At 41.5% G+C, this 26,154-nt stretch overlaps 1 protein-coding gene and 1 long non-coding RNA gene across 8 annotated transcripts in view; one reads left to right on the forward strand and one right to left on the reverse strand.

The window, feature by feature from the left end:
* Positions 1 to 26,154, forward strand: part of STARD13 (StAR related lipid transfer domain containing 13) — a 513,073-nt gene that overhangs the window by 265,143 nt on the left and 221,776 nt on the right. Inside the window, exon 3 of one of the 7 annotated variants that reach the window (XM_087865197.1) lies at positions 5,400 to 5,544. The exons of 3 other annotated variants lie outside the window; for them this stretch is intronic. In XM_087865197.1, the coding sequence (XP_087721323.1) occupies positions 5,520 to 5,544 (25 nt within the window). In that variant the 5' untranslated portion in view covers positions 5,400 to 5,519. Of the gene's footprint in view, positions 1 to 5,317; positions 5,545 to 18,345; positions 18,738 to 26,154 lie in introns of those variants that run through there. 3 more of the 7 variants (XM_087865198.1, XM_087865193.1, XM_045796979.2) reach the window with 3 other exon arrangements.
* LOC148109380 (uncharacterized) lies at positions 11,331 to 19,138 on the reverse strand. The gene is made up of 2 exons (XR_015725977.1): positions 19,000 to 19,138; positions 11,331 to 11,919 (listed from the first exon to the last, which is right to left on the reverse strand). It is a non-coding gene; the product is annotated as an uncharacterized LOC148109380 (long non-coding RNA).

Here is a 26,154-nt window from a genome sequence, read left to right on the forward strand (position 1 = left end):
CTGACTTTGTGATGAACGATCCATCTGGAACAAACTTTTTGTGTCCTTTCAGATATATAAAGGTTACACATTTCCCCCAACTGCTTAATTTAATGCTTTAAACATTTTCCCCTGACTATTCTTGACTCATTCACTTACCTGTGCTCTGAAGTGATCTATCTGATTGTTTACATTAAAAGAGGTTAACAGGAATAGAGAGTTAAAGCCAGGAATATGTGAGCTTTTCTAACTTTGATTAGTTGTAACTTAAGTCTAAAGTCTGGCAGGTGTTTCTGAGACAAGATCTATTGTTTTAAGGCTCTTTGAGCCTTAGTTGGAGTTTAAACAAATACATTTTGTGACCACCTTTTCCCAATTTCAGTACTGGAAAAAAAAAAACCACAATAGTTATTGTATAAACAACTTAAATTGAAAAGGAGAAGTCCATGTGTTGAGTATCAAACATGTACCTGAAATCATACAGTTTTAGAAAAGAGACCTCAGAGGTTAACTGTTCTGTTTCTCTCACTTTACAATTGAAATAAATGAGACCCAGTGAGTTTAAGGGACTGACTTAATGTTATATAGCTCACTAAGGGCAGCCCTAGGATGAGACTCAGGAACTGGGAGACATCACAGCTCAGTGTTCTCACTATTATGTATCATCTTCCTTCGGTTAATCCTTTTCATAAGCCCTATATTAATCAATTCTCACCTTTTTAATTCGAGTAAAACATGTGTATTGATGGACTCAACAAGTTGTTCCTTTATTAAACACTGAAATTTTTCTTGTCCTAACCTTCCTACTGAAAGAAGAATGCTAAAGTAGCAAGTATTTTTGACAAGGTAACAAAATGCTATCCAGTGTGAAATCCTTAATGACGTCAGTCTGAAATGCAGAATAGTTGATATCTACATACACAAAAAGCATATGCTTTCTTAACAGTTTTTCAGAAAGGACATAGTATTAACAGATGTTTAAGCAAAGCAGATGTGGAAAGAAAAAAAGAGCTGACCTTTTCTATACAGTATGCTTTCAGGTGCTAGTGAGGATGAAAATAGACAAGACTTAGCCTTACAGAATTCCTCTCTGCTAAGATGATAGGAGCATTGACAATGAAGAAGGAAAGAACTGAGAGTTAATAAAGTCCTTCCTCCTATTAAGAGTTATGTTAACATGTTTTATACTAGTTTATTTAAAGATGGTATGAATTCATCCTAAACTTTGAGACAGATTTTAGATTAAATATTAGCACTTTAGTTAAAGAAAATATATCAAATCAAAGCAGGGGAACATTCAGAAGCGATCATTTTGTTCTGCATATGAATGTTATGCAAAAACTCAGGTAATCTCCTACCTTATAACTAAACATTAAAATAAATCCCAGGACGTTAAAAAAAATGGTACTAGGAGGTTTTCTCTGTATGTTAATTTCCTGTTGCTGAGAGTACTGTAGTGTGGAAAACTGTTCCCTACTGCCCAAATCCAGCTGAATATGCGAAGGGTATGGCAAGATTAAAATTCAGCCTAAGTGATATTAGCAAACTTTTACTGTATTTTAATTTCTTGCTGTCTTTCTGAAGCTAATTATGCTATGCAAATCAGTGTCTCCTATTCCCCAAACTCAGCTAAGAATGAAAAATGGAGCCAAGATTCAGCAAAATTGGCTCATAAATTCAAAAACTAATTTCCTCTTCTAGAAGGATCAAAAGTGGTAAGTATAATTATTTATAATCGATTAATGTCCAAGAGCTCATAGTGATAGATAGTTATAGGTGCCTGTTCCAAATGCTTTATAAATATGGCTTTATTTAATATTCACAACAGTCCAATGAAGTAAAGTACATTATTATCCCCATTTTACAGATGAGACGCAGAGAAGCTGTAACTTGTTCTAGAAAGTGACAAAGCTAGTCTAGAAAAGATAAAGGCCATGAAAAATATGCTTATGTACCTTATCCATTTGTAGTAATCTGAGCTATCATGATAGTTTATCTTTTGAGTACAAAATCAGAAATATCTAGAGAAATTAAAAGATTATTAATCTATTGATATTTCTTGAATTACTTGACAAATATTTACTGAGGACCAACTGTGTACTAAAACCAAGGATTCTCTATTAATTAATGATAAGTAGCTCCCAAAACAAGGGAGATTTTTCTTCCAACTGCCTTCAGAACAAACTTTACCTAAAATATATATAATGTACGTCTATGTGCCTGAACACAGACACACATTCTTTAAACAAAGAGAAAGGGAGCTTTCAGATACAAAGCCTAGAACAAGTGTCAGTTCATTGGAAGACATATACATTCCCAGGCTATGTTCAGTTTGCCTTGAAGTACTAGACCTGCTTCCAGACTTTGTTCAGGACAGTTAAAAAATATCCATTAGAAAAGTTTCTTGGGGTGCCTGGGTGGCTCAGTTGGTTAAGCATCAGATTTTTGACCTTGGCTCAGGTCATGATCTCAAGGTTGTGGGATCAAGCCCCATGTTGGCCTCCGCATTCAGAACTGAGTCTGCTTCTTCCTCTCCCTCTGCTCTCCCCCTAACCACGTTCTCCCTTTCAAATAAATAAATAAATAAATAAATAAATAAATAAATAAATAAATAAAATCTTTAAAAAAAAAAAAGAAAGAAAAAAGTTTCTTGACTTACATGCAAGTTTTTTTTTTTTTTAATTGGAGGGGGCATTTATAAATTTTTTTCATAGCCACCATAAAGGGCACTGAAATGGAATAAAGTTGACATTTTTTCAAGGCATTTGAAGGGAGAAAATCTCAGTAAGAGAAATAACCATTTCAGTAGAAAAGACCAAATTTAATTTGGCTGTGAGGATTGAGAAGTAGGTAGGCTTTCAGCTGGGTCAGCACACAAAGCAAACAAACACCTACAGAGGCCACTGCTAAATGCCTTGGTGCTTTGAGAAGCTGAGAACCACAAGTGGGAGAAAGTATTTCTGAACTGGTGTCTGAGATGCCCAATGAGACTAAATGGAAATAAAGATATCATCTCATTTGAAAGGTTATCAGATAAAATACAGGACAATACAATTATAAATATTGCATGGGACACACTTCTCCTAAAAAATGATTTGTGGTTTATCTGAAATTCAAATTTAACTGGGAATCCTGGATTCTTCTTGCTAACTCTGGCAGCCTTACTGATTCCCAAGCCTTCCCTTGACTCCTTCCTCTGGTGTCTCTCATTGTCCTGATCAGCGACTCCAGGAGGGGATGTTTGTGGTGATGGCAAAGGATGGAATGGGATGGTATCTCTAACAGAGACTATTGGCAAGGCCTACCAGAAGGCTCCTGAGTCAGAAGCTGGAAACTCCTGCCTATAGAAGTCCTTGGAGGACGCATCAGATGTTGGGCTGGCTCCTCACAATACCTGTCTCTGCCCTGGGATGAGTCAGCCTGCCTTCATGTCCACAGCCTGCCCCCCCCCTCTTATTTCTGTTCAGGATGGCTCTTAGTCTCAAGTTTTTTCTAGTCTGCACTCTCTTGGAAGACTCTCATGGCACAGGGTCCACCGTCTGTTGTACTTACCCTGCTGTCCCAGCATCAAGCACAGAGCCCAGGACATAGTAGAGGGCCAATGAATGTTTACTCACCTGGAGGTTCTCAAACGTTTTTGTTGTTGTTGATGTTCTCCTGCTAATAATGGTAAGGAGGAAACTCAGATAAAATCATTCCCTCCTAAGCCCTCATTATTTCTCTTTATTTTTAAAAATCCATAAGGAAAGACAGAATTGCACACAATACCATTATATCGTGTGCCCAGCATGGCGTCTGGTATATAAGATGTAAACTATTTGTTGAGTGAATGAATGAATGCTGATTATGATATTTGAGTACGAAGAGGGCTGGCATAAGTTTTATCTGCATTTTGTAGGAATAACTTCCATCGAAAGAGCTTTTCTGTATTATAGAGCTGGGCCAGGACGGGAGAGGGGACTGGTTAGATGTTACTTGACTTGGGACATATTGAGAAGAGATGGTGAAGGGGTGCCTTGAGGAAGTGGGGAGAGGGATTACTCATAGGGTTTACTCCCCTAAGATAAGAAGTGTTTGAAGTAGGAGGAGAGACTGGGGACATAGGCAATACTGAACAACAGTGATGGAAGGAGGAAGGGGAAGGAAATCGCAAACCCTGTTATCAGAAAGGGGAGGAGGGCTCCTACAACTCCTGGGTCCTCTGGGCCCTTTTCCCAAGTGGCCGTATATCTCAAAGTGACAGGTCTAAATCAATATGCATTAGTTAGGGACTACCAACAGTCAGATTACTAAATTCCTATTTTCGCATAAAACTTCAAACCTTCTTAAATGTAATTCAATTTGAAATACTTATCACATTCCACTGAAATCTTTGATACGGGCAAGATAAAAATACTGTGAGTCACAACTGAGTTTTCCCCCAAATCTTCTCTAATTGGCTTACATTATACAATAAGGTAAAGGCATATCAGATCATTGCCATTTTATCTTGGGATATTTTCCCACCAAGATAAAAGCAGACATAGAACAGGTTAAAATACATTTAATGAGACCGCACTCAAGATTTAAGCAAATGGATATTAAACCATAAAGAATGGCTTTTCATACCTTAAGAAGTTTTATTGTTGTTTTTACTAGTTAAAAAAAATTGTTTTCCTTCCTTTTTTTAAGAGCTACTCACCTTTGGGAAGAGATGGTTTCAATCTTTTCTTCTCTGTTGTAGTTAACTAAAACGCTGCTGTCTTGGACTGAATTTAATTGAAGCCAGCCTATGTGTGGCATTGATTAACTGTTTAAGGCAGAGAACTGTCTTCAGGTTTCAAAACTCTGCTTAAAGTTGTTGCCCACATATATGCCTTATTAGAAATAAATTGAAAGAAGATCCAGAAACAGCTGGAAACATTCTTTTTCATGTCCCACGTACATTTTGTAAAATAAAAAGACTTAAGTCATTTGGACTATGATATATCACATCTCTGACTTGATGAAAATTCTGTTTCCCTTTTTCTTGATATATTATCTACATAGTGACAGAAGGGTGATGAGTGTTCATGCTGTTAATGCTGTCATTAATCATTTTGCTATATACTTATTTTAATGTATTTTTAGGGCAAACTTGGACTACTGGATACTTATATAGTACTCTTTTATAGGACATGGATAACTCCTGTCATAACCTTTAAAAATCCTTCATAAAAAATAAACTTTTACCTCGAATCCGAAAGGTTAGCTTTCATAATAGTTCATCTTTGAACCCCCAGCAATAAGCTCCTTTCACTAAATGTTGATATAATATCCGGCCTATCAAGAGAAATCAGTGTTGAATGCTTATGAAAGGCATAGAGCTGTGCAAATGTGCTGTTTTATAAGGCATTAATCCAGAGATCCAGTAATCTGTACAGTGAACTTTATCTTGACAGGTAGATCAACCCACTGCTAAGTAAAGCAGCCAGACAATACTACCCTTGTTGTGAGCTGCAGGTGTTTCAGAAGCTGGGTGAACGCGGGAGAAACCTCACAGCCTCAGATGGCAGGAGTGAATGGTGGTGAAGGAAGCAAAGCCTGGTGAGTTGGTTAGGCAGGTGCTTGGGACACTTCAAGGAGAAAATAGAAATCAAAAATCAAAAGCAGGTGCCTGCTAGGTTTTATGGCCTTACTAGAAATAATGAGAGAGCTAACATTAGGAACACAGATTAAAATCATTCTTTCTAAGAAATCTTGGTTTGGAAGAACGAATTAATGCTTTGGAAATAGCCCTGCTCTCAGGATTAATTGTGTCCAGATTAATTACAGGGAAATCCTGTTAAATCTAAGAACAAGCGTATTTATCAGCCTCAGAAGTATTTATTAAATCCCTCCAGTGTCTGTGACAGAGTTCTAGCCTCTATCCTGCCTTTTTAAAGCAAACCATATAATCTTAGGAAACATTATTTGCAAGAATTTTTAACAGTTGTAACCAAGTGATATGTCTGTCCATATAATTCACTTACAGAGCCAAGTTTAAGCTATTCTGTACCTATGATACTGTACATAGGGAGAAAAAGCCGTTTACCCCTGTGACAGGAGTTTCCAACCAATAGTATTAAGAAAACACTTACTTAACATAAAAGAACCAACGGGTGAATATTTTGTCACACCAATAATATCTCTAAGGTGTTATTTAAAAACATGAAAGTGGAAAAATAAAATAAAACCATTAAAGAGAAATTAGGAAAATAACAAAGAATTTGTGAGCAGGGATAATTAATGTCTCAAGTGAAAACGCTTATGGTTTGTAGTTATATCAAGAAAAGCGTACTGAATGGACAGTAGACAGACCAATATGCTTTCCTGGTCAGACACGTGACCTGCAGTGAATTTATAGTTCATACATGAGGGTTCCAGACGGCTTGATTGATTCTTTAAGGTACTAAAAGCTGAGGGATTGCATTTTGTATTTGGTTCACCCATGGTTCATCTACAAAACCCATCTGATGAAATACGTGTCATTTCATCTGCTAGAAAATCTTGTGATTTTCCACCACCTAAGGGTCCAGTGTGAAGAATCTCTAGCCTTGCCACCTTGCTTTCACTTCCCCGTCAGGGCTCTCTCCTCCAGCCCCGACTGCTCTCATGCAGGCTACAGAGCCCTTCTAGTGTCGTTTTACCTGTGACAGGGAAAGAAATGCAGGGACACCAGCTGTGCGATGCTGACGTGCATGAGAAGTGCAGTTTGATATTGCTTCGTGACCTTTGCCCAAATTAAAGGTGCTGAACAATCCCTTTCCCAATTCCTATTACTCTCTCTCAATTTGCCAATTTGAATTCTTTGAGGATACAGACTTTTTGTTTGGCCCAGCACCCCAGACCCTCCATTCCCTTTAGTCTCTTTTCCTTCTCTCCAAGGGGACCAGGGTCCTTTCCTACTTGAGGCTTAGAGGAGCCTAAATCAATTTGTTTTTGTGATTACCTCCTGCTATCATGAGAGGTGACCAACTGCGCCTGACTCTGGAGTTTTTGCCTCCAGGTTAAATTCTCCTAGTTCTGTTCTTGCCACACGACTTTGGTATGTGGTATTGGAGCCCTTCTCTGTTCCTTCTGGCTTTATTTAGCTGCTACCTTTCTGTTCTTATCCGTATCCTACAGTTTTTTCCCCCTCTTTTCTTTTTCTTAATCGTTATTCTAGTCCCCGTTTATTTATTTATTTTTTTTTAAAGATTTTATTTATTTGACAGAGATAGAGACAGCCAGCGAGAGAGGGAACACAAGCAGGGGGAGTGGGAGAGGAAGAAGCAGGCTCATAGCAGAAGAGCCTGATGTGGGGCTCGATCCCATAACGCCGGGATCACGCCCTGAGCCGAAGGCAGATGCTTAACCGCTGTGCCACCCAGGCGCCCCTCTAGTCCCCGTTTAAATCACACACACTTTAACCACAAGAAAGTCATATTTTCCCCTAGATAAGACATTATTGATTTTTTGTTTTACAGTACCGTATTCCTAGTCAGAGAATCCCAAAAGGTTTATGTGTTAAATTAGCAGTATACTCTTACATATTAAAGCTAACCCACTTCATTTCTATTGTATATTTAAGATAGTGATAACTATCTAAACTATCTACATTTATACATATTTTAATACAGAAAGACTTAGATTCCAACCCTGGTTTGGGTGAAGGGAGGGAGTTAATTTATGACAAGATTAACTTTCTCAAGTCAGAATTTAGAGGAAAAAACCGCTAAGTAATATTTTAAATTAATCAGTTTGAGTAAATATTTGAAAGTAGTTAATAATATTACCCATAATGTATTACTATTATTTCCTGTCATTCTTGTTTATTTTATCAGTTGTGCCTTAGGGCGTATGTGTTTGTATCATATCTACTACTTTCTGTCTAATGGCTTGATGATCAGTATTTCAATGTTTGAGTGGGTAGCAAACACATGGACATAGCCATCTTCCCTAGCTCACTCCTCAGGCCCTATTTCCATTTGTATTCATTCAATAAATATATAGTGAGTACTTACCATGTATTGGGCACCATATTCCAGACCGGGGATAGAGAAATTAAAAACTTACTTCCTATCCTCAAAGGGGTCATGATCCAATGGGGTAGTGAAATAGTTACTCTCTGGAGATGAGGTAGATCTGTGAAAAGGAAGAGCCAATGTGTTCCAGGCAGGAGGCATAAGTACAAAGGTATTGAGGCAAAAGAGGGTGCGGTGCATTCAAGGAACTGCCAGTTTCTCTGTTTTCTCTGTGAAGCATCAGGCAAGTGTTGATGCCAAGAGCAAGAGGGAAGAAAGTGTGCGTGGCTTATGGGAGGTACCTAGAATAGGTAAGTTCAAAGAGACAGAAAGTAGAATAGAGGTCACCAGAGGCTGTGGGCAGGACTGAGGGGAGAGTTTCTCTGTATGAATACAGAGTGTTTATTGAGGACGAAGAAAGAGTGTTAGCTACAGATGGTTGTGATGTTTATACAACACAGTGAATGTGATTAATGTCACCAAATCGTATACGATGGGCCGTTGAAATAATAAATATTATTCATATTTTACCACAATAAAAAATGATTTTGAGTGTGCATGGCTGTAAGGAGAACGGGGAGGTTTTGAGACAGCCACAGTTGGGAACAGGAATGAAAGCCAGCCAGAGACATGGCGCCGACAGTGCTGGCAGCTCTCAGTCCAGCAGCGTTGTGTCACCTGTCCCTGCAGTTCTGCGATTTCATCCACAGCCTGTCATGGCCTGGAGATAAGAGTGGATACAGGGCCTTGGGGAGACAGGTGTGGGAGAGCTAGAAACTGAAACAGCTGTGTGTGCAATGAGAAAATGGTGAAGAGGCTGGCTCATGGACTTTAAGCCAAGGCTTGGAAAGGCGTAAGGCTGGAGAGGGACTGAATAAGTAAAGGAAAAGCAAAAGCAAAAGATCTTGAGACAAGATGAGGAATGCTGGAAAGATCCAAGATCATCATAGAAGCTGAGATGAAGGTTGAGATTTTGGAAGCATAGCACTGCGGGCGGTGACTTAGCCCAGGGCGTGTCCACAGGGGTGGGCGTTAAGGGATGACAAAGCCCCCAGCAGTGGTGAGTCGAAGGAACCAAACTCTCCAGAAGATACGGGACAAGAACATGTTGGTCACATGAGCTTTCGTAGCAAATGACGTATTGTTTATTCATTTGTCACATGCATCCATTAAGTGTCCACTTTGTACCAGACACTGCTCTAGGTGCTGGGAACAAGAGTCCAGGAAGAAAGACAAGTCCCTGCTCTCCTGAAATTTACAACCTAGTGAAGGGGCAAGCTAGGCAATAGCCAAAATAAACACAAAATGTCACGTGGGCATGCGCTGTGGTCAGTTAGTGAGGCTTGATCACACAAGAGGGGCACACCGACGTGGTCAGGAAGGGCCTCGAAAGAAGCGAGAGGTATGCAGAGACCTACAAGTTAAGAAAATCAAGTTCAGTCATCCATTTTATTTATTTTCTTTGAGAATGCCATGTGCCAAGCACAGTTCCAGGCACAAGGAATGCAAAGATACATGAAACAGAGGCCCCGGTCACACAAATAGAATAGATATAGCAATAATAGCCATGAAATCCGGAACGATCTCCCAGACTCCCAGGATGGATTTGGACTTGTAATTTTTCCTAATTAATATCAGGAGGTTTTATTTTCAATGATACCTGCAAAGTATTTTACTAAAAATAAATTATACTAAAAATATATTATTAGTAATGAATGACCAATGGGGCACAACTGAAGTGATAAAGAAAACACAGCATTACCCCATATGGAAGGAAAAAGTGCTCAACTAAGAGAAGACAGGAGAAAAATACATATTACATGAAAAAAGTAATTTCCATTGCCCCAGAAACTCTTCAACATAACTCCCTTTGTATTCACCACATTATTATAAGGCGCTAACAGGAAAACACTTAACATTTGCAAAAATCAGCTGCTTTTGGACAACTTCTGTTGAAGAGGTACATTTTGACGTTTACACTTTTTAAAATATCAGAAATTGAAATATACTTTATAATATTGTTTATACTCACTATAGTGTTGTTAGTGACAACAAGAAAGTGTCACTGGGTATTGACAAAAGTCAGTCTTTGTCCTCGTAGCCCCTCATTGCATCTGAAAAAATCAGGGACTAGGGGACCCAGAGTTATTTTGAGGTCCTCATTTCATGAAAATGGGTTCAACCCCAGAAATTTTATTAGATAACCAGACTTCTTCCAGGAGCTTTAATGAAAGATTTGAATACAAGTCAACTCTAGATTACTTTAAATAATGAAATAGGCTTAATCTCGTGACTGACAGAGATGACATTTCTTAAGTGATTATAATGTATTGTCCCACAACCTCTTAAGTTCTACGAACAAGGGAGGAAAAATACTATTAGCTTAGATGGTGAGGGGCAAGGGGGAGTCAAATGAGAGCTGGAATTGGCCACAGAGATCAGCCTTGAGTCTTGGTTCTGCAATTTATTAGCTGATAATCTAGTCCTATAACTTTTCTGAGCCTGTTTCTTTGCCAGTTTTTTTTTTTTTAAAGGTGAATGCCTACTTCTTGCATTTGTTATATTAGGTAATCTATACAAAGTGCTTTATCCTGCATAGTGCTTACCTAGGGCAAAGGCTTATTAGTGAAAAAATTCCTAAAGTTAATGCCATATCTAGTCAGGTTAAGTAACAAGTTGGGAGTTCTTGCTGAGATCTCACCAAAAGATTTGCCTCTAGAATGTGGAATATGCTGCCTATCTTTAAAGAGGCCAAAGACTTGCTCCGTACCTATCTGTGGAGTAAGTAGAATGGCAGTGGGAGGTTGGCCCAGGGAAGGGGGTGAGGGTCCCCGCCCCTTCCGAGAGTCCACACCACACACTTAACGGCCTTGAAATCATGTCAGCAGGTGGAACACAGGGCCACCAGAGAAAAGCTGTGTCACTCAAGATAAAGACATTTGTTGAATGAATACATTTTTTTAATGTATTTAAGTAGGCAGTGTACCAGCTCCAAACGTAGATCGTCCCCAGTGTTTCCTGTTATCTACAACAGCTTCCATTGGGATAGCATTTTGAATTGATAAGCCTCTCTCACATATACTTTAACTCTGATCAGGGCAAGTAGAGCAAATGTTCTTGTCTGCATTTGACAAGTAAGGAAACTGACGTTATGGGAGGTTAAGTAGCTTCCACCGGTCCTGCGACTCATCATTCTCCTAGCTGAGATTTGAATTCCAGTCTTATTCCTCCCCAGTTCATCGCTATTCTCTGCCACTCTTTAGTGTCTTCTTGTTATTTGGTATGATGCTATGCAAAATTTAGCTGGACTGGAATCTCATGAGAATTGCAGAATTGATGTAGGCCAAATAATGGTAATATAGCTAACATTTAATGAGTGCTCATTATATGACAGGAACCATTCTAAGTATTTTCCATGTTTTATTGCCCTGGATTCTTGCCAAAAGCCCTCTGAAGGAAGCACTATTATTATTCCCATTTATAGATGCCAAGGCTGAGGAACAGAAAAGAATGGTAACTTGTCCAAATCACACAGCCGGTTGGTGGGAGCCAGGGTATCCACCTGCCTCCTTTACTTGCCTCACCACCTTACAGCCCAAGCAAGCCAGGGAGCTGCCTTTCCCAGCTCTTCAGAGGATATGTTTCTTGACCTTAAAGAGCTCGGTAGCACCAAGATAGTGCTTCCCAGTGTATGTTTGAGTGTCCCCAAAACATGCTGAGGTCTAAAACTAGCCTCTGTATACGGGCAGTCATCGCAAAATGGATGAGTCTTAACTGGTCAATTTGCCTGTATCAATGTAATAAAGCATGGTTGTGTAGGAAGTTACATTTGTTCAAACTTTATGGCTGAATAAACAGGCTGAAGAATGCCGCAGGGTGTCCACAAGCCGGCATCAAGATGATTCCAATCTCTAGACACTTCTTCCATGCCAGTAGCCTGTGAATACAATAAGTGATTTGTGACACACTGACCCAGGATCTCCTGTGTGGTAATCATAGTCCCCAAACCATACATGAAACATGCAGAAAGGAATTACCATATGTGAGAAGAAATATTATGACATGGCATTAAGGCTGAAGATTCCAGGCATTTATCAGTGTACATGAGGAAAATACTAAACATAGCCAAAGATTTTGATCGGCAATGCAGAGCTCACAGCTAACATTAAATTTGCTTCCAAGAAAGCATGGAGCCCAGCAATATTTCAATTAACAGAACAAAACCCAAAAGCAATCACAACTGTTAGCGTTAGAAGATTGGCAGATTCAGAACTTGGCAGTGGGGCACTAAGACACACCCACTGGGACAGGTACAGATTGGTGACGATGAGCTAAGGAGCCGGCATGAAAGCCAGCTTCTCCAGAACTTTCAGCAACATTTTTTATGAGGAAATAAATAATATGAGATTGCATTTTGGAGTCTCTATAACAAGACCCTGAAATGTAGCCTGAAGGGAACACTGAAGGAATGGCTGCCACATCACGTTTCTCTGAGAGAAAGAGCATGCATGGAAAGAATCACACTGAGCTCTTTACCCTTCTATTGTGCAGTGAGGGGAAATGGGTCACTGTAAGGAAGGTAATTTCCTACAATAAAGCTGAAAAACAACATGAAATAATGGGTCATAACCATAGGCTCCCGACAAAGGTTTGCAGGCCTGGTACAGTTAGAAGAAATGGAATTCTTTTTTTAAGCGAGGCTTCTGACAACAAAATACTCAGCATGTGAGCAGAATATACTTCTCCATTCTTTTTTTTTTTTTTTAATTTATTTATTTGTCAGAGAGAACGACAGGCAGAGGGGGAAGTAGGGTTCTCACTGACCAAGGAGCCTGATGTGGGTCTCGATCCCAGGACCTCAGATCATGACCTGGGCCAGAGACAGACACTTAATGGACTGAGCCACCCAGGCATCCCTACGCATCTCCATTCTGAGGTATAAGGAGTGATGGCACGGGATGGGTTGGATGAGAAGGGGGAGTAGGAGAGATAAGAAGTTAATAGAATTGCAGAGTCATTGGCATTCTTATACATAGGAAGGTGGGTGGCAAGTCCTGCTTCTTACTTGCGGTTGTGGGTGCAATGGTGATGAGTCTTAATTATATAGCATTAAGAGAAGGTGAAGAAAAAAATATCTTTTTTTTCCTTTATAGCCAAAGTTGTTAATCATAGTATTATTTGTAATTTCAGAAATTTGGAATGAAATGTCCAAACTTGTGAAGTTTTTAAAGTAAGTTATGATGTGTCTACCCAACAGAAATGTACGTATTCACTGAAAACTGTATTTTAAAAAACTCAATAGACAGGGAACATTCTCACAATCTAGTACTAAGTGAAAAAATTTTCAAAATTTGGTATGAAAGTTATTCCAGCTTTTTTAAACATGCAAAGAAAAAACTGAAAAGGAAAATTTTCAGATGTTATCAATTTTACTGGTTCTATTTATAATTTTCTGTATTTAAAAACCATAATCATTATTATGTATTCTATATTTAAAATTACTAAACTTGACATAAGAAAAGAGAGGGATAATTCATGATAATGAAGCAGCACAGCCACAGGCATAATTAAAATTTATATTTATACTAAGGAACAGACCCTAGTAATAACCAGTCATCTAAAACTACAATAGAATATTTATTCAGTCAGAAAAGGATCCCACTATGGGCTGTTCAGTAAGAAAGGCACATGGGATTCAGAAATAAATGTACTAGTCCCAGCAGGGGGAACTCAGGACTGGGGGATGGGGGGCAGGGTGGCTGAGAGAAAACAGCTACCCACAGTGCTCTGTGATTGCTGGGCCCAAGGTGTCCTATAGGAACATGGGAGAGGAGGAACACACCAGTCACTGGGATTTGTGGAAGGCTTTCAGGAGGAGTTGACATCTGAATTGATTCCTGAAGGATAAGTGCAAAGAAGGAGAAAAAAAAAAGTAGAGGAAGGTCTGTCAGCAGAGGGAATGTATAAAGACAGAGCTGAGTGAGGGCAATAGCTTTCCAAAGTGAATCTCATAAAAAGAAATTCGGGGGAGGAAAGAAGAAAACTTGACCAAACTCCAGTCCATTGGAGATGGAGAAGCAGAGAAAGATTGAAATGATATCAGGAATTCTGGAGGAATTTAGAATGCGTTTTAGGCATCTGTCTTGGACATGTGTGTAACGGGCGGTGGCATCAGCGGGTAGCACAGGAACTGGAGAGGGAAGAGCAGGTTCTCGGGGAGGATTTCAGAGACACCCATTAGTAAGGCAAATGATGCACAGTGCTGGGGTATGATCATGCATTCCACAAGTTTTTACTGAACACTACTGTCAAGGAGTGTTCTAGGCGCTGAGTACACACCAGTGAGTCAGGCAGACAAGGCCTCTGCTCTCATAATGCTCCAGATTTGCCTGGGAGACAGACCACAAACAAACAAGATTGTCCGAAGTGATACGTGCTATAGAGAAAATTATAACACTCGTGGATGCCACGAGAGGAAGTAATGAAGTTATTTAGATTGGGTGTCAGGAAAGGTCCCTTAGAAGGCTCAGGAAAGATGAGGGATAGGACAGCAATGTGATAATGATAAGGATAGAACAGCAGCGTGGGTAGCATTCACTGTTGAATCCTTTCTTGGTGCCAAGTGGATTATTTCATTAAATCCACAAGATAATCTTATAGGTAGGTGGTATTGAGGGGAAGAAACTTGCCAGAGTCAAACACAACTCTGCCTCTGGCCAAACTCTTTTTTTAAATTTAAATTTAATTAGCCAAGGGGCCTGGGTAGCTCAGTGGGTTAAGTGTTGGCCTCCCGGCGCAGGTCATGACCTCAGGGTCCTGGGATTGATCCCTACCTTGGTGTCTCTGCTCAGCGGGGAGCCTGCTTTCCCTCTGCCTGCTGCTCCCCCTGCTTGTGCTCTCTCTCTGACAAATAAATAAATAAAATTTAAAAAAAATGGTCTAAATTCAATTAGCCAACATGTAGTACATCGTTAGTTTCAGATGTAGAGTTCAGTAATTTACCAGTTGCATGTAATACATCACATGTCCTCCTTGATGCCCATCACCCAGTTACCCCATCCCCCCCCCACCCCGCTGGCCCAATTCCCCTCCAGCAACCCTCAGTTTGTTTCCTAGAGCTAAGAGTCTCTCATGGTTTGTCTCCCTCTCTGATTTCTTCCCCTTCAGTTTTCCCTTCCTTCCCCTATGATCCTCTGTGTCCAGCCGCACTCTTTTTTTTTTTAAAAGATTTTTAATTTTTTTATTCGACAAAGATAGAGACAGCCAGCGAGAGAGGGAACACAAGCAGGGGGATGGGAGAGGAAGAAGCAGGCTCACAGCGGAAGAGCCCGATGTGGGGCTCGAACCCATAACGCCCGGATCACGCCCTGAGCGGAAGGCAGACGCTCAATTGCTGTGCCACCCAGGCGCCCCCAGCCGCACTCTTAAACACAAGTACTTTTGTGTGTACCAAGTTGGGTCCTGAGAGGTAAAGGATGAAACTCTGGGAGGGAATACAATCACCCAAGGACACAAAAGCATGAGGAAAAGGGGGGAGGGGGCTGAAAACTGAAACCTAGGGAATGCCAACAGTGAGGGGGTGGGAGAGGAGCTCTGAGGACAAACACCTCAGCCGCGTGGCCTGACCGGCATGAGACAAGCCAGTGTCACGAGGAATCGAATGGTCAGCAGTGTCCCATTGTCCACATGACCTAGAAAGGACAACAACAACGCAAAACATCCAATAGCTTTAGCAACCAGACAATTAGTGGTGACCTTGGCAAGACAGGTTTCAGTGAAGTAGTGAGGGAGGCCAGATTGCAGGGTTGATAAGGGAAGATTTCTTTTTCCAAGAGATACAGGATAGAGGCAGCACAGCTTGCTATGGGGGTTTTGATTTGGTTTAAAGAAGGGTGAGCCTCTTGGGAGGAAGGTTGAGGGTAAAGGATATAGAGGCAATGACCGATGTAGTCAAGTCCTCATAGGGACAAGAAAGGTCGGTAAACAGAGCGCAGGTGGAGGACTAGGTCTTAGTAGGAAGAGGTGCCTCTTTTAGATAGCAGGGGTGGGGATTTCTTTTCTCTGAAGTAGACTTTATTGTCATCTGCTCAAGGTGAAGACCCTGGGGCGGGGGGGGGGGGGTGTCTTTAAAGGAGTTTCACTGAAGGTTCCGCTTTGAGATAGGGCTTGTGGATGCTAAGGGCCTGTATACAAGACTCCAAGGAGCCCTGAGGTTCCCGTGAGTTTGGAAGCCTTGCATTTGTGGCGGCAGCGTGTGCACAGCTGTGAGATTTCCTGCAGCAAGGCTGGCAGCTGGGCCAGGCAGGGAGCTGGGCTGAGCTGTGTGGCATAAGCTGCTCAGGCGCCACCTGTTCCAGGAAGATCACTTGAGTCTTTCCTCTGGCTTCTCTTGGACAGACCTGAATTCAGGGACTCTTCTACAACCAGAACTAAACAAATTTGCACTGCACGAATTTGATCTTCAAATTCATCATTGAAAGAAAACACCTAAGCCATGCCATCTGAATGTAAAATATGTATTAAAATAGAAAAGTAGTAGGGGTCCAGGATCTTTGGAGCTAAATGATTAGTGAAATAGCTGGACTCTCCCTTGTATTGTTCTATTCCTGCGCAAACATTGTTACAACTCCTGCCTACGGTTGATTCAATTAGGTCCTTTTTAAAAGTTAAACACACAGCTTCCCTGGGCATGTAATTGTGAAACATGTTGTTGTTATACTGTATAGCAGTCACTTTAAGATAACACAGATCTTTCTCCTTCCAGAGAATTTCGATACCAGCTTACATGAATACAGAACAGAGGATGTAATCAAAAGGGTATTTGGCATGGGTCCAGAAAGCTATCTGGATTAGTCTATAACTGGCTGCCATAGTTTCCAGTCCATTTCTGATCCATGACTTATTGCTTCATAACTGACAATTTCAAAGGTTTATCAGGATGGCGCACAAGAGCTCAATCATTACTTTCTAGGTCATTCTGAAGTGTGTTTCATTAGTGAACATTTTTGGTTATTTAAGACAACAAAATAAGACGATTAAAGATTCTTTTTACCATCGTTTCTCCCCCCATTTTCTAGCAACAGTATAAACTAGTGGAGGGAATATTTACTAAAAGTGTGGAATTGTAGCAAGAGGACTTGGACTGGCTGATAGTTCCCACTCCTTAAGTTAGTAGCAGTTTGTATAATAGAGAAAGGACTCCACAGTTTAATTTTCAAAGTTCACGTGGAGCACCTGAAATTAAAAAAAAACAGAACAAAACAAAACACAGCTGACTAAACTGGTTCTTGGCAGTCTCGTTCAAAGACATTTTAAAAGAAATGAGATTTCAGAAATTTTACTGTTTGAATAATTCTCTTTGAAATATTTCAATTTGAAATATTTCAAATATTTCAATTCCTGTCACCAAATTTGGAATGTGTGACATTAATCACGTCGTTGAATTACATCAAATGTTGTCAAAATGACTTTCTCTGAGGTCCCCTGAGCACTTTAGAAGCAAAACACTGAGAACAGCAGGACACCCTGAGGCCTGAACTAGCATTGTCCTCATCTTATGAGTGAGGCTTTGGAGCCCAGTAAAATGACCTGGACATCACCTTTTCAGGTATTCGTAGAAGAGCCAGCGCCTTTCCTCTCTCTTCCCTGCAGGAGTCAGTTAATTTCTGATTATAAGCCTGCCTCATGTTACTGACTAAAAAATACCTTAAAATTCTTCAATTTTCATATTTCACTTCCTCATAATATCTACTTTTTAAAAGCGCATGCAGATTCTAATGCTTTTCCACGGTATGTAAATCTCTTTAATGTGGGGTTCCTGGCGGTTTGACCTTGATCTTTACAAGTTCTTTTCCTCCAACACAGTGGCTGTAATACTTCGACTCTTTAAATCATTTGATTGTTGATTGCAGCCAGGTCATCATTTCATTGATAAAATCAGGAAAGATTAACATAAAATCCTAGAACACTAGTATCCAACTCCAAAAGAATGTCAGCCAAACTGAATAGATGATTTCAAGTGACTTGAATTCAGGAAAACTATGATGAGTTATAATGGCACCAGCTGTGGCATAGTTTAAAATTTGTGTTACGGTGGTTGTGATGGTGGCGATTCTGAAACTGAAAAATGGAAACTATCAAGAAATAGGAATATGGTGCAGCCCCTGATCTGCGAGGGAAACTGAAAAGGGGGTGGAAACTCCGTGAGTGGGGGCCATCGGGGCCAGGCTGTCAGGTTTAGGCGAGGGAGGGAGGAAGGGAGGAAAAGCTCGCTGGGGGAAGGAGTGGGGCGCTAGACAGTCCGGGAGAGCAGGGGAGGGAGGGGAAGGGAGGGGAGCGGCGGAGCGCCCAGCCGAGGGGAAGGAGGGAGGGAAAGTGGGAAAGGAGTAGAGGAGTAGACGGAGCGCAGAGGTTAACCTTGCTCGGCTCCCGGGCCGGCGGCGCATCCCGGCCCGCGCACGCCGAGCAGCCCCAGCGCGGGACGGCGGCGGACCCATGTCGCGCCCGCGGCGGGTCCCGGGACCCCAGCGGGCGTCCCGCGCCGGGCGTCTCGAGTCTCCGGGAGTCTGAGCTGCGGGCCACGCGGGAGTAGCGGTGGCGAGCCCGCTGGTCGTTATGAGGACGGATCTAAAATGACCAGCAAACGGAAACCCTTCCGGACGCAGCTCAGGCGGTCCATCAGTGAGCAGTTGCGGGATTCCACGGCCAGAGCCTGGGATCTGCTGTGGAAAAACGTCCGGGAGCGACGGCTGGCAGGTCGGTGCCCGCGAGACTCCGGGGCCGCGGGGCAGGAAGAGGCGCCGGCGGCGTGGTCCGTCCGGCCCACCGCCCGCCGCCGCTTTGGGTTCTCTTTTCAGAGCCAGGGGTTGAGCCGAGCCGACCGCGCTCACCCCTCCCGGGCCGGCCCGGCCCGGCCCGAGCGCCCGCGCTGCCCCGTGGGTGTGGGTTCCGCCCCGCGCGCGCGCTGACAGCCCGGCGGGACGCTACACGCGGGGCCGAGAGCGGCCGCCGGGCTTACCTGGCGAGTCTTCCTTCGGGCGGCCGCGGCGCCCTGCTGGCCCCTGCTCCTCCGCCTTCCACCCAGGGAATGAATGAGTGCCCAGCGCAAGGGGCACTCCACGAGGGCTGCGTCTCTTCCAACGTCGCCTTTTCCACGCGGGGCACCTCCACTGCGTGCCGGGGGTGGAGGCGGGGGGGAGGGGTACAAAGCAAGGGAACATATCCAAAGTTCTGGGAGACCAGATGTTTGGGGGGCAGAGGGGCAGGACTTGGGGAAAGACAGGTGGACAACTGTTGGTGCAAGTAGATGGCTGCCCACAATCCCTGTCCTGCTATGAATCGTGCTCTCCTCACTTTGGGATTACAAAAGAGGGGCCTCCTTTTTGGAATCTATTGCCCTGAATTAGAGGAAGAGAAGAGGTGATTATTCTGAGCTAAGGGGTCCTTAAGAATACTTGCTTGGGTCAGAACGCCAGCCTCCTCCTTAGCACCTCCCCCAGCCTTCCCACGCTGTGACCTTACTTCTGTGCTTGCTCCGTGGAACCATCTCCTTGTAGGGCCACGGATGCAGTGAGTGGTCTGAGCCTTCTCAGAGCCCTCATTCAGAGCTGTAGGTCGGGTTAGTCACCGCATCATACCTGCCCCAATAAGGGAAAGCCGCCCTACGCACAGTTCCAGAGCAGTGTAGGATTTAGGATCACTTTTCCCAAGTGCTGGTTGCTAGAAGATGTTTCAGGGGTTGGGGGAAGTGTGGTTGGGAGGGTCCCTGGGCTGACCACCAGCCCAGTCTCTGGACCTTGTTGCCTCCCGTCTCTCCAGCAATATCTCCTGAGTTGGTCAGTGACCACAAGGATGGAAGAGAGTTCTAGAGAAGAAGAAGGTATGAAGTCTGGACAGAGGGAAGGGATGCCAAGGGTGAGAATGGGAGATTTTAACTTCTCTGTGCTCCTCCCCTTTTCCTTAAAGTAGAACTGTGGAACTAGTTTGCTGGATGTTCTGCTCCCACAGTCATGCAGCCACCTCTCCCCATCAGCCTGAGGGCATTCCAAAGTGGGTGCCCAGCGTCTGTATCTCTCCTTGATCGTTGGGTCTTTATCAAGCTAACTGGTCAAATCAGAAGTAGGGATTACAGATGATTTCAACACTCAGTGTTCTCAGGATAAAATGTTCATCCCATGGTTCTTGTCCAACAGAGTGGCCCCGTTTAGTAAGCACCCAAGAAATAAACAGACTTTTCAATCTGGACCCAGAAATAAGTTGTGGTAGCCAGTAGGTTTGACTTTTGATTTTTAAAGACCTGTGTGTGCATTGCAGACCTCGATTAATAACAATTAGTAACTTTCCCTGTTATCGTGCTAAATTGTATAATCTACATGATGGATGGTGTTAGAGAAATTTTTGTGGTCTAGTAAATGTTTGTTGCTTCATAACTTCAGAATGCTCACTGCAAAAGTCTCTTTCATAGCTTCTGTTATTTAAGTTTGTTAAGTTTGTTAAATCAATGGATCTTCAGGAAACAAGTCTTTCCAGGAGGGCTGCCAAGGCTGTGCCGGGTTTTTATAGAAGCTGAGGCCAAAGATGACTGCAGCCCTGTCTTTTTCAAAAAGAGATCTGGGAAGGAAGAGAATGAAATGTAAAGACTTAAAACCATGAAGGCTGTCCAGGAAAGTCATCTGTTCACGTGAATTTTAGACATTGCATTTCAGTTAATGTGGTGGAGAGAAAAAGTTTTGATTCGGGGAAATAAACCATAGGTAGAAATTTTAAGATCACGAGTATATAGAAATTAAGGCTAGAAGTGGCTTCAGAAGGGTAAGTATAAGAGTTCTCCAGAGTAGTGCGATTATTTTTTTTTAAATAGTGGTATGAGGTTTTAAAATGTTTAATCAGAATATTAATATCTGCTTACCCATAATCTGCTTACCACTCTGCTAACAGTGGATGCCAGGGGGTTATTCAACTAGCACCAAACAATCCTCTGTGAAGCAGACTTCAACTTCTGCTTCTCGAAGCAAGCTGGGATGCTTGCCACAAAACCAAGCCAACTCCATGAAGGAGCTTTTAGATGCAAATTGATTTTCTTGGGTTTTCTTGCTAAGGTAGCTAAAATATGGAACTTTGGCCATGAGACACTGAAATACTTAAGTTATTAATGTTGGCATCAATTCTAGGTGAAAGTGTTCTTCATTTGTAAAAGTGTTCTTTATATGGTTCTTTTCACAATATCCGAATAACCAACTATGTGAATGTGCCCCAGAGAGTATCCACCCTGCCAAGACATGATACTGGGCTTTTTTTTTTTTTTTAAGGTTTTGTTTTGGTTTTTTTCCCCCCTGTATCAGATAAAAGTTGTGTGCTGGGATTTCTTTAATCTCCCTAAAATTTTCTTCTTATTACCTTTAGTCAATAGGACAGCGTTCAGAGTGCTTTATAACAACTCGTATTTACTGTCTAGAGCATTCTGAAAGTATTTGAGTCTCCCTTTTACTCCTTTACACCCGAAGGAAGGAAATCCTTATTCTAACTCACTCTTACTTCTCTTCATGAAAGGCTGTCTTGTCAATGAGACAGAAAGACAAAAAAATAGAACGATACTGAAGCCTGTAGATTTCTGTGCTGTGGGGCCATATTTAGGAAGGAAGGGATTATACATAATCAGAAAAAGAATTTCAACACAGGTGATGAAACCAATAGAAGGACAAAATGTGAATGGTGTTCAAATATGTCCATTTTATTACAAAATTAAAAAAGGTTTAAGTTAAAGAAGGATTGATATTGGGAGCTTGTCCTGGGCCTCCGATTCTGTAGTAGCTGCCAGATTTTCGTCAGATTGTGGCATTTTTGCCAATGTACTCTTCTCAATTTCCCAAGACCCTAAACCCCATAGGGGTCAGCAAGAGTTTTTCTCACCTGTTATCTCAATATTGATTATTCTAATAATGGTGGTGATTGTTACTTTTTCCCAAGATGACAAATTAGTGTTCAAGGCAGGATTCTAATGCAGGTTGTCAGAAGTCAAAGACCATCTCTGCCCATTTTATCTGACACCAAACTTTATGGAGACACATGGACCTCAAATCCTTTCTCCAAGGCTGTTTAGTTTTAAAAAGAATAACAAAGATAACTGGAAAAATTGCTTGCTCTCTCTTTTCTTTTTAAAACTCTTGGAGTGACAAAGATAACCCTATACCTAAAATTATTGTCCCCTAGTCATCTTGTTGGGCTGGTTAGTGTATGAGTTTATGCAGATTTGAAACAGCCATACCTCTAGCTTGTCTGGGGGCCCCCCGATGTGGTGTGCCTTGCCCACGACAAACACTGTAAGAAGGCAAGGGCTGCAAGAATGAGATGCTGACATAAAGCCTAATGTAGGTTTCTTCAAGGTAGGTGAGTGACAGGTTCTTTTGGCTTCCCCAGATCTCTAATCAGCCTCCACTGGTGACAATTCTTAACTTTTATAGCATCATTAAGTTCTGTAGGCAGCAGCATACCCTTCAGCTTTTAGTGTTTGTAAGCAGCTTGAACTACTTTTCAAATGTTAAGGCCTGAGAAAATCCAAATGAGTTTTCTAAAGCTTTCTGCTCCTTTATTTTAAAACCCCACTCTATTTTAATGGAAATGTAATCCATATGTTTGATTCCTTTATACTCACACAACAGTGTTTAGGTAGCTTGTGAACTAATTGATGTCCAAGCCTTTTGATCTCTTTTATAGTCTCATTTTAAATCATTTCTCTTAGACACAGGAAGTTCTATTGCTGCCAAGAATAAACTAACTTAAGACACCGAAAAGTTTGAGTTTCGATTAGAAACGCTAATTCCACCAAATTTCAGTGAGTTCTTGTCATGTTAAAACAGGTTCATTCATTCTCAGAGTCAACAGTAGCATCCTGTGATGTGATGTAAACACGAGATTGGGACTTTAAGGCAGAGTGGGATCAAGAATGGAACACGGGCCATAAAAAAGTTCCTTATTAAAATCTAAATGTGCTCCGTGATATTAAAAATACAGGATGATACTAGCTGATCCTTTTCATGTGTTTTATATCAGAGTCCTTCCTTTTTATTATCACTTGCCATCCTACTCTGCCAGGTGTTTCTGTTTGTTTGATTTTTTTTAACATCTCTTGAAAGGAGAGTACATTTAGATGTGATTTGTATTAATAGTGACAAAAAATCTAAGTAAGTACACAGTTAAGATCAGAGAGAAGGAAAGCATATCACTTACATCAGGGTTCTTAACCTTAGCTACACATAGAATCATCTGGAGTCTTTCACGAATATCGGTGCCCTGGCTGCCGCTTAGAGATTCTGATTCAGTTTAGATAAGGCCTGGGGATCAGCATTTTTTTCCAGCTCCATAGATGGTTCCACTGAATAGCCTGGCCGAGAGCCACTGACTTGTATTAACTACTCGCCCAAGTCTGTGTCTAGCACAAGGTCATACTCTTGGCCCCTAGGGGAAGGTTTGCTTAAGTGGGGTTGGAGTGAGCTTGCTATGTTACAGGGGAACAAAAGGTCTGGGCCTTGTTGCTAGGGCCAGAAATTTGGATTTGGTTCTGCATATGATAAGGAAGCAAAGGATTTTAAGCAGAAGAGTGGCAGGGCCCTGTTATATTGCCACCAGAGTGGTCTAGGTGAGAGATGTACAGTGACAGGGACTCGGGTGACAGTGATGGAGAGAAAGGGACAGATTTGGAATATGTCTTGAAAGGAGAGAGATTGATGTGCTGGAGGTAAGGGAGGGATCAAGAACTCCTGGCTTTAGGGACTCCTGGGTGGCTCAATCGGTTAAGCGTCTGACTTCAGCTCAGGTCATGATCTCCGTGTCCTGGGATCGAGCCCCCAGTTGAGCCCTGCATGGAGCCAAGCATCAGGCTGCACACTCAGCGGGGAGTCTGCAAGTCTGCTTCTCCCTCTCCCTTTGCCCCTCCCCCCACTCATGCTCACTCTCTGTCTCTTTTAAATAAAAAAATAAAATCTTAAAGAAAAAAAAAAAAAAGAACTCCTGGGTTTGTAGTGCCGTAGGCGGAGGGGGGGACCACTGGCAGATTTGCATGTTACAGCTGCAAACGGAAGATTTTTTAGTTTTTTGGTTTTTTGGCATAAGACAGATGAGGAGTAAGGAGTTCTCCTTGAGCCAGACTAGACCAAAAATGCCTCTTAGACATCCAAAGGTAAAAGTCAAAGAGCTGGAGACACAAGTACATGTTCGGAAGAAAAGTCAAAGCCAGATAAATCCAGAAGTGATTGGCATGTAACCACCATAGAATACAGCCTTAGGACAGATGGGGTTACTCAGGAAAAAATATAAATAAGAGGGGGGCCAAGGACAGAATCCTAGGAGATCCTTTATTTAGAGCACGCTATTTGGGGGTCCCTGGGTGGTTCCATGGGTTAAGTGTCTGCCTTCTGCTCAGGTCATGATCCCAGGATCCTGGGATCCAGCCCAGCATTGGGCTCTCATCTCAGCGGGGAGTCTGCTTCTCCCTCTTCTTCTGCCACTCCACCAGCCTGTGTTCTCTCTCTCTCCCTCTCTGTCAAATAAATAAATAAAATCTTAAAAAAAAAGATAGAGCACACTATTTGGATGTGAACTCTCTCTCTATATATATATACACACCTGTGCTAAATTTCTGGGGAATTAGAAAAAGCAACACTTTTTCTAAATTCAGCATTCTTATAGCAGTAGTAGAGTAGTGCTGTATTGAATAATCTTTCATGACAGATTTATTTGGTTCCAGAACTGTTGATGAATGAAAAAATAAAGTTAAAAATATATCTCACTAATAAAATACACCTTTTTCTGAAATTTAGAAATGGCATTGCAAAGTAAAAATTGAAAATTTCAAATAACATTTGAAGGAAAAACTGCTCAAGTTTGCCCTCATACACAAAAGATAAAAATATGCTAATTAAATAAAAGTGGTCTTAACAGGAATACTTCCATGGTTATTATAACTTGTGCCCCCCCCCATAATGAGGTAAAAGCTTTATATTGGAAAGATGACTTCTCTAGTGTCATGATCTCCAGAAACAGTCTAATCAAACAAAGCTTAGTTTGTAAGAAAAGTTCTGTGTATTGAAGTTTCCAGGATCGCATCCATTTACTGACCTTAATCAGTTATGGTTTGTCCATAATAAAGTTGACTGAAGGGAAATTTCCCAGAGAAAAATAGATAATGTCTTAAATTTTTGCATTTGTAAGGAGAGTAACTTAAACTTGGCCTAACCTAGCCGTAGCATGCTGGGTAACCCTTCGAAGTAACACAATTTCCTCCCAGAGTTGGAAATGATCGTGTTCATTAATTGCTGGTGATTGCTCTAGTAAGACTCACAAGCCCCACTAGTTGGCTGGAATTCCTTCTAGAAGACCATGTGGCACAATTTTTGTGATTCAACAACTTGATCATTTAGACATGGAGCACATATCTAATGAAATTAATTGATACGCCTTCGTTGTGTTTTTTATGTCTTGTGTTGAACAAAACAACTTATAAAGAAAAATTTACTAAAAGACCTTGTAGTTTACTGGGAGTTTATCCAACAGTATATTTCTATTCTGTTCTTTTGCAAGTTGAGTGGTGTTGCAAAAGGAAAACAAAAGTGGTTTGAAAAGTGTTACAACATTCCCGGACTTTTTTCAGAATCCTTGAATGTTTAGTCCTAAAACAGTCGAGTTGAAGGACAAACATTTTTTGTCATGTTTGTAGTTAGTCAATAAGTACTTATTGAGCCATGAAATAGCATCCTTGTCAAAGCTTGTTGGGTCTGTAGTGCAGGATATTAATTTAGTACTGTGGTTTTATCCTGGCAAAGCATACGAATTTTATTATGCTGCTCGATTCACTTAACTCATCTATTTAACCAGAAATAGAGCAAGCTTCCAGAAATTGCAAAAGGACAGTATAGAATGTGCCATGACTACACAATACTGTATTTGCAAATCTGCTATGTCAAGCCGTTTTATACTCTCAGACTATTTCCTTAGTGACGTTTTCATTCAAAACGAAATTTTCAGATTCTTATGGTTCTGTCATTTTGTGTAATACAGTGTATTTTACCTGTATTTCATCATGGCAGACTGTGTTTGGTGAATACTTTTCTTTCTCCTTCCTATATAGGAAATTAAATGAGTGCAAGAGGTAATTGTTGTACAACCCCATGAAAATTAA

The sequence above is a fragment of the Ursus americanus genome, chromosome 10, assembly GCF_024610735.1.
Source record: "Ursus americanus isolate L20-20 chromosome 10, mUrsAme1.1.p, whole genome shotgun sequence".
NCBI classification, from domain to species: Eukaryota; Metazoa; Chordata; class Mammalia; order Carnivora; family Ursidae; genus Ursus; species Ursus americanus.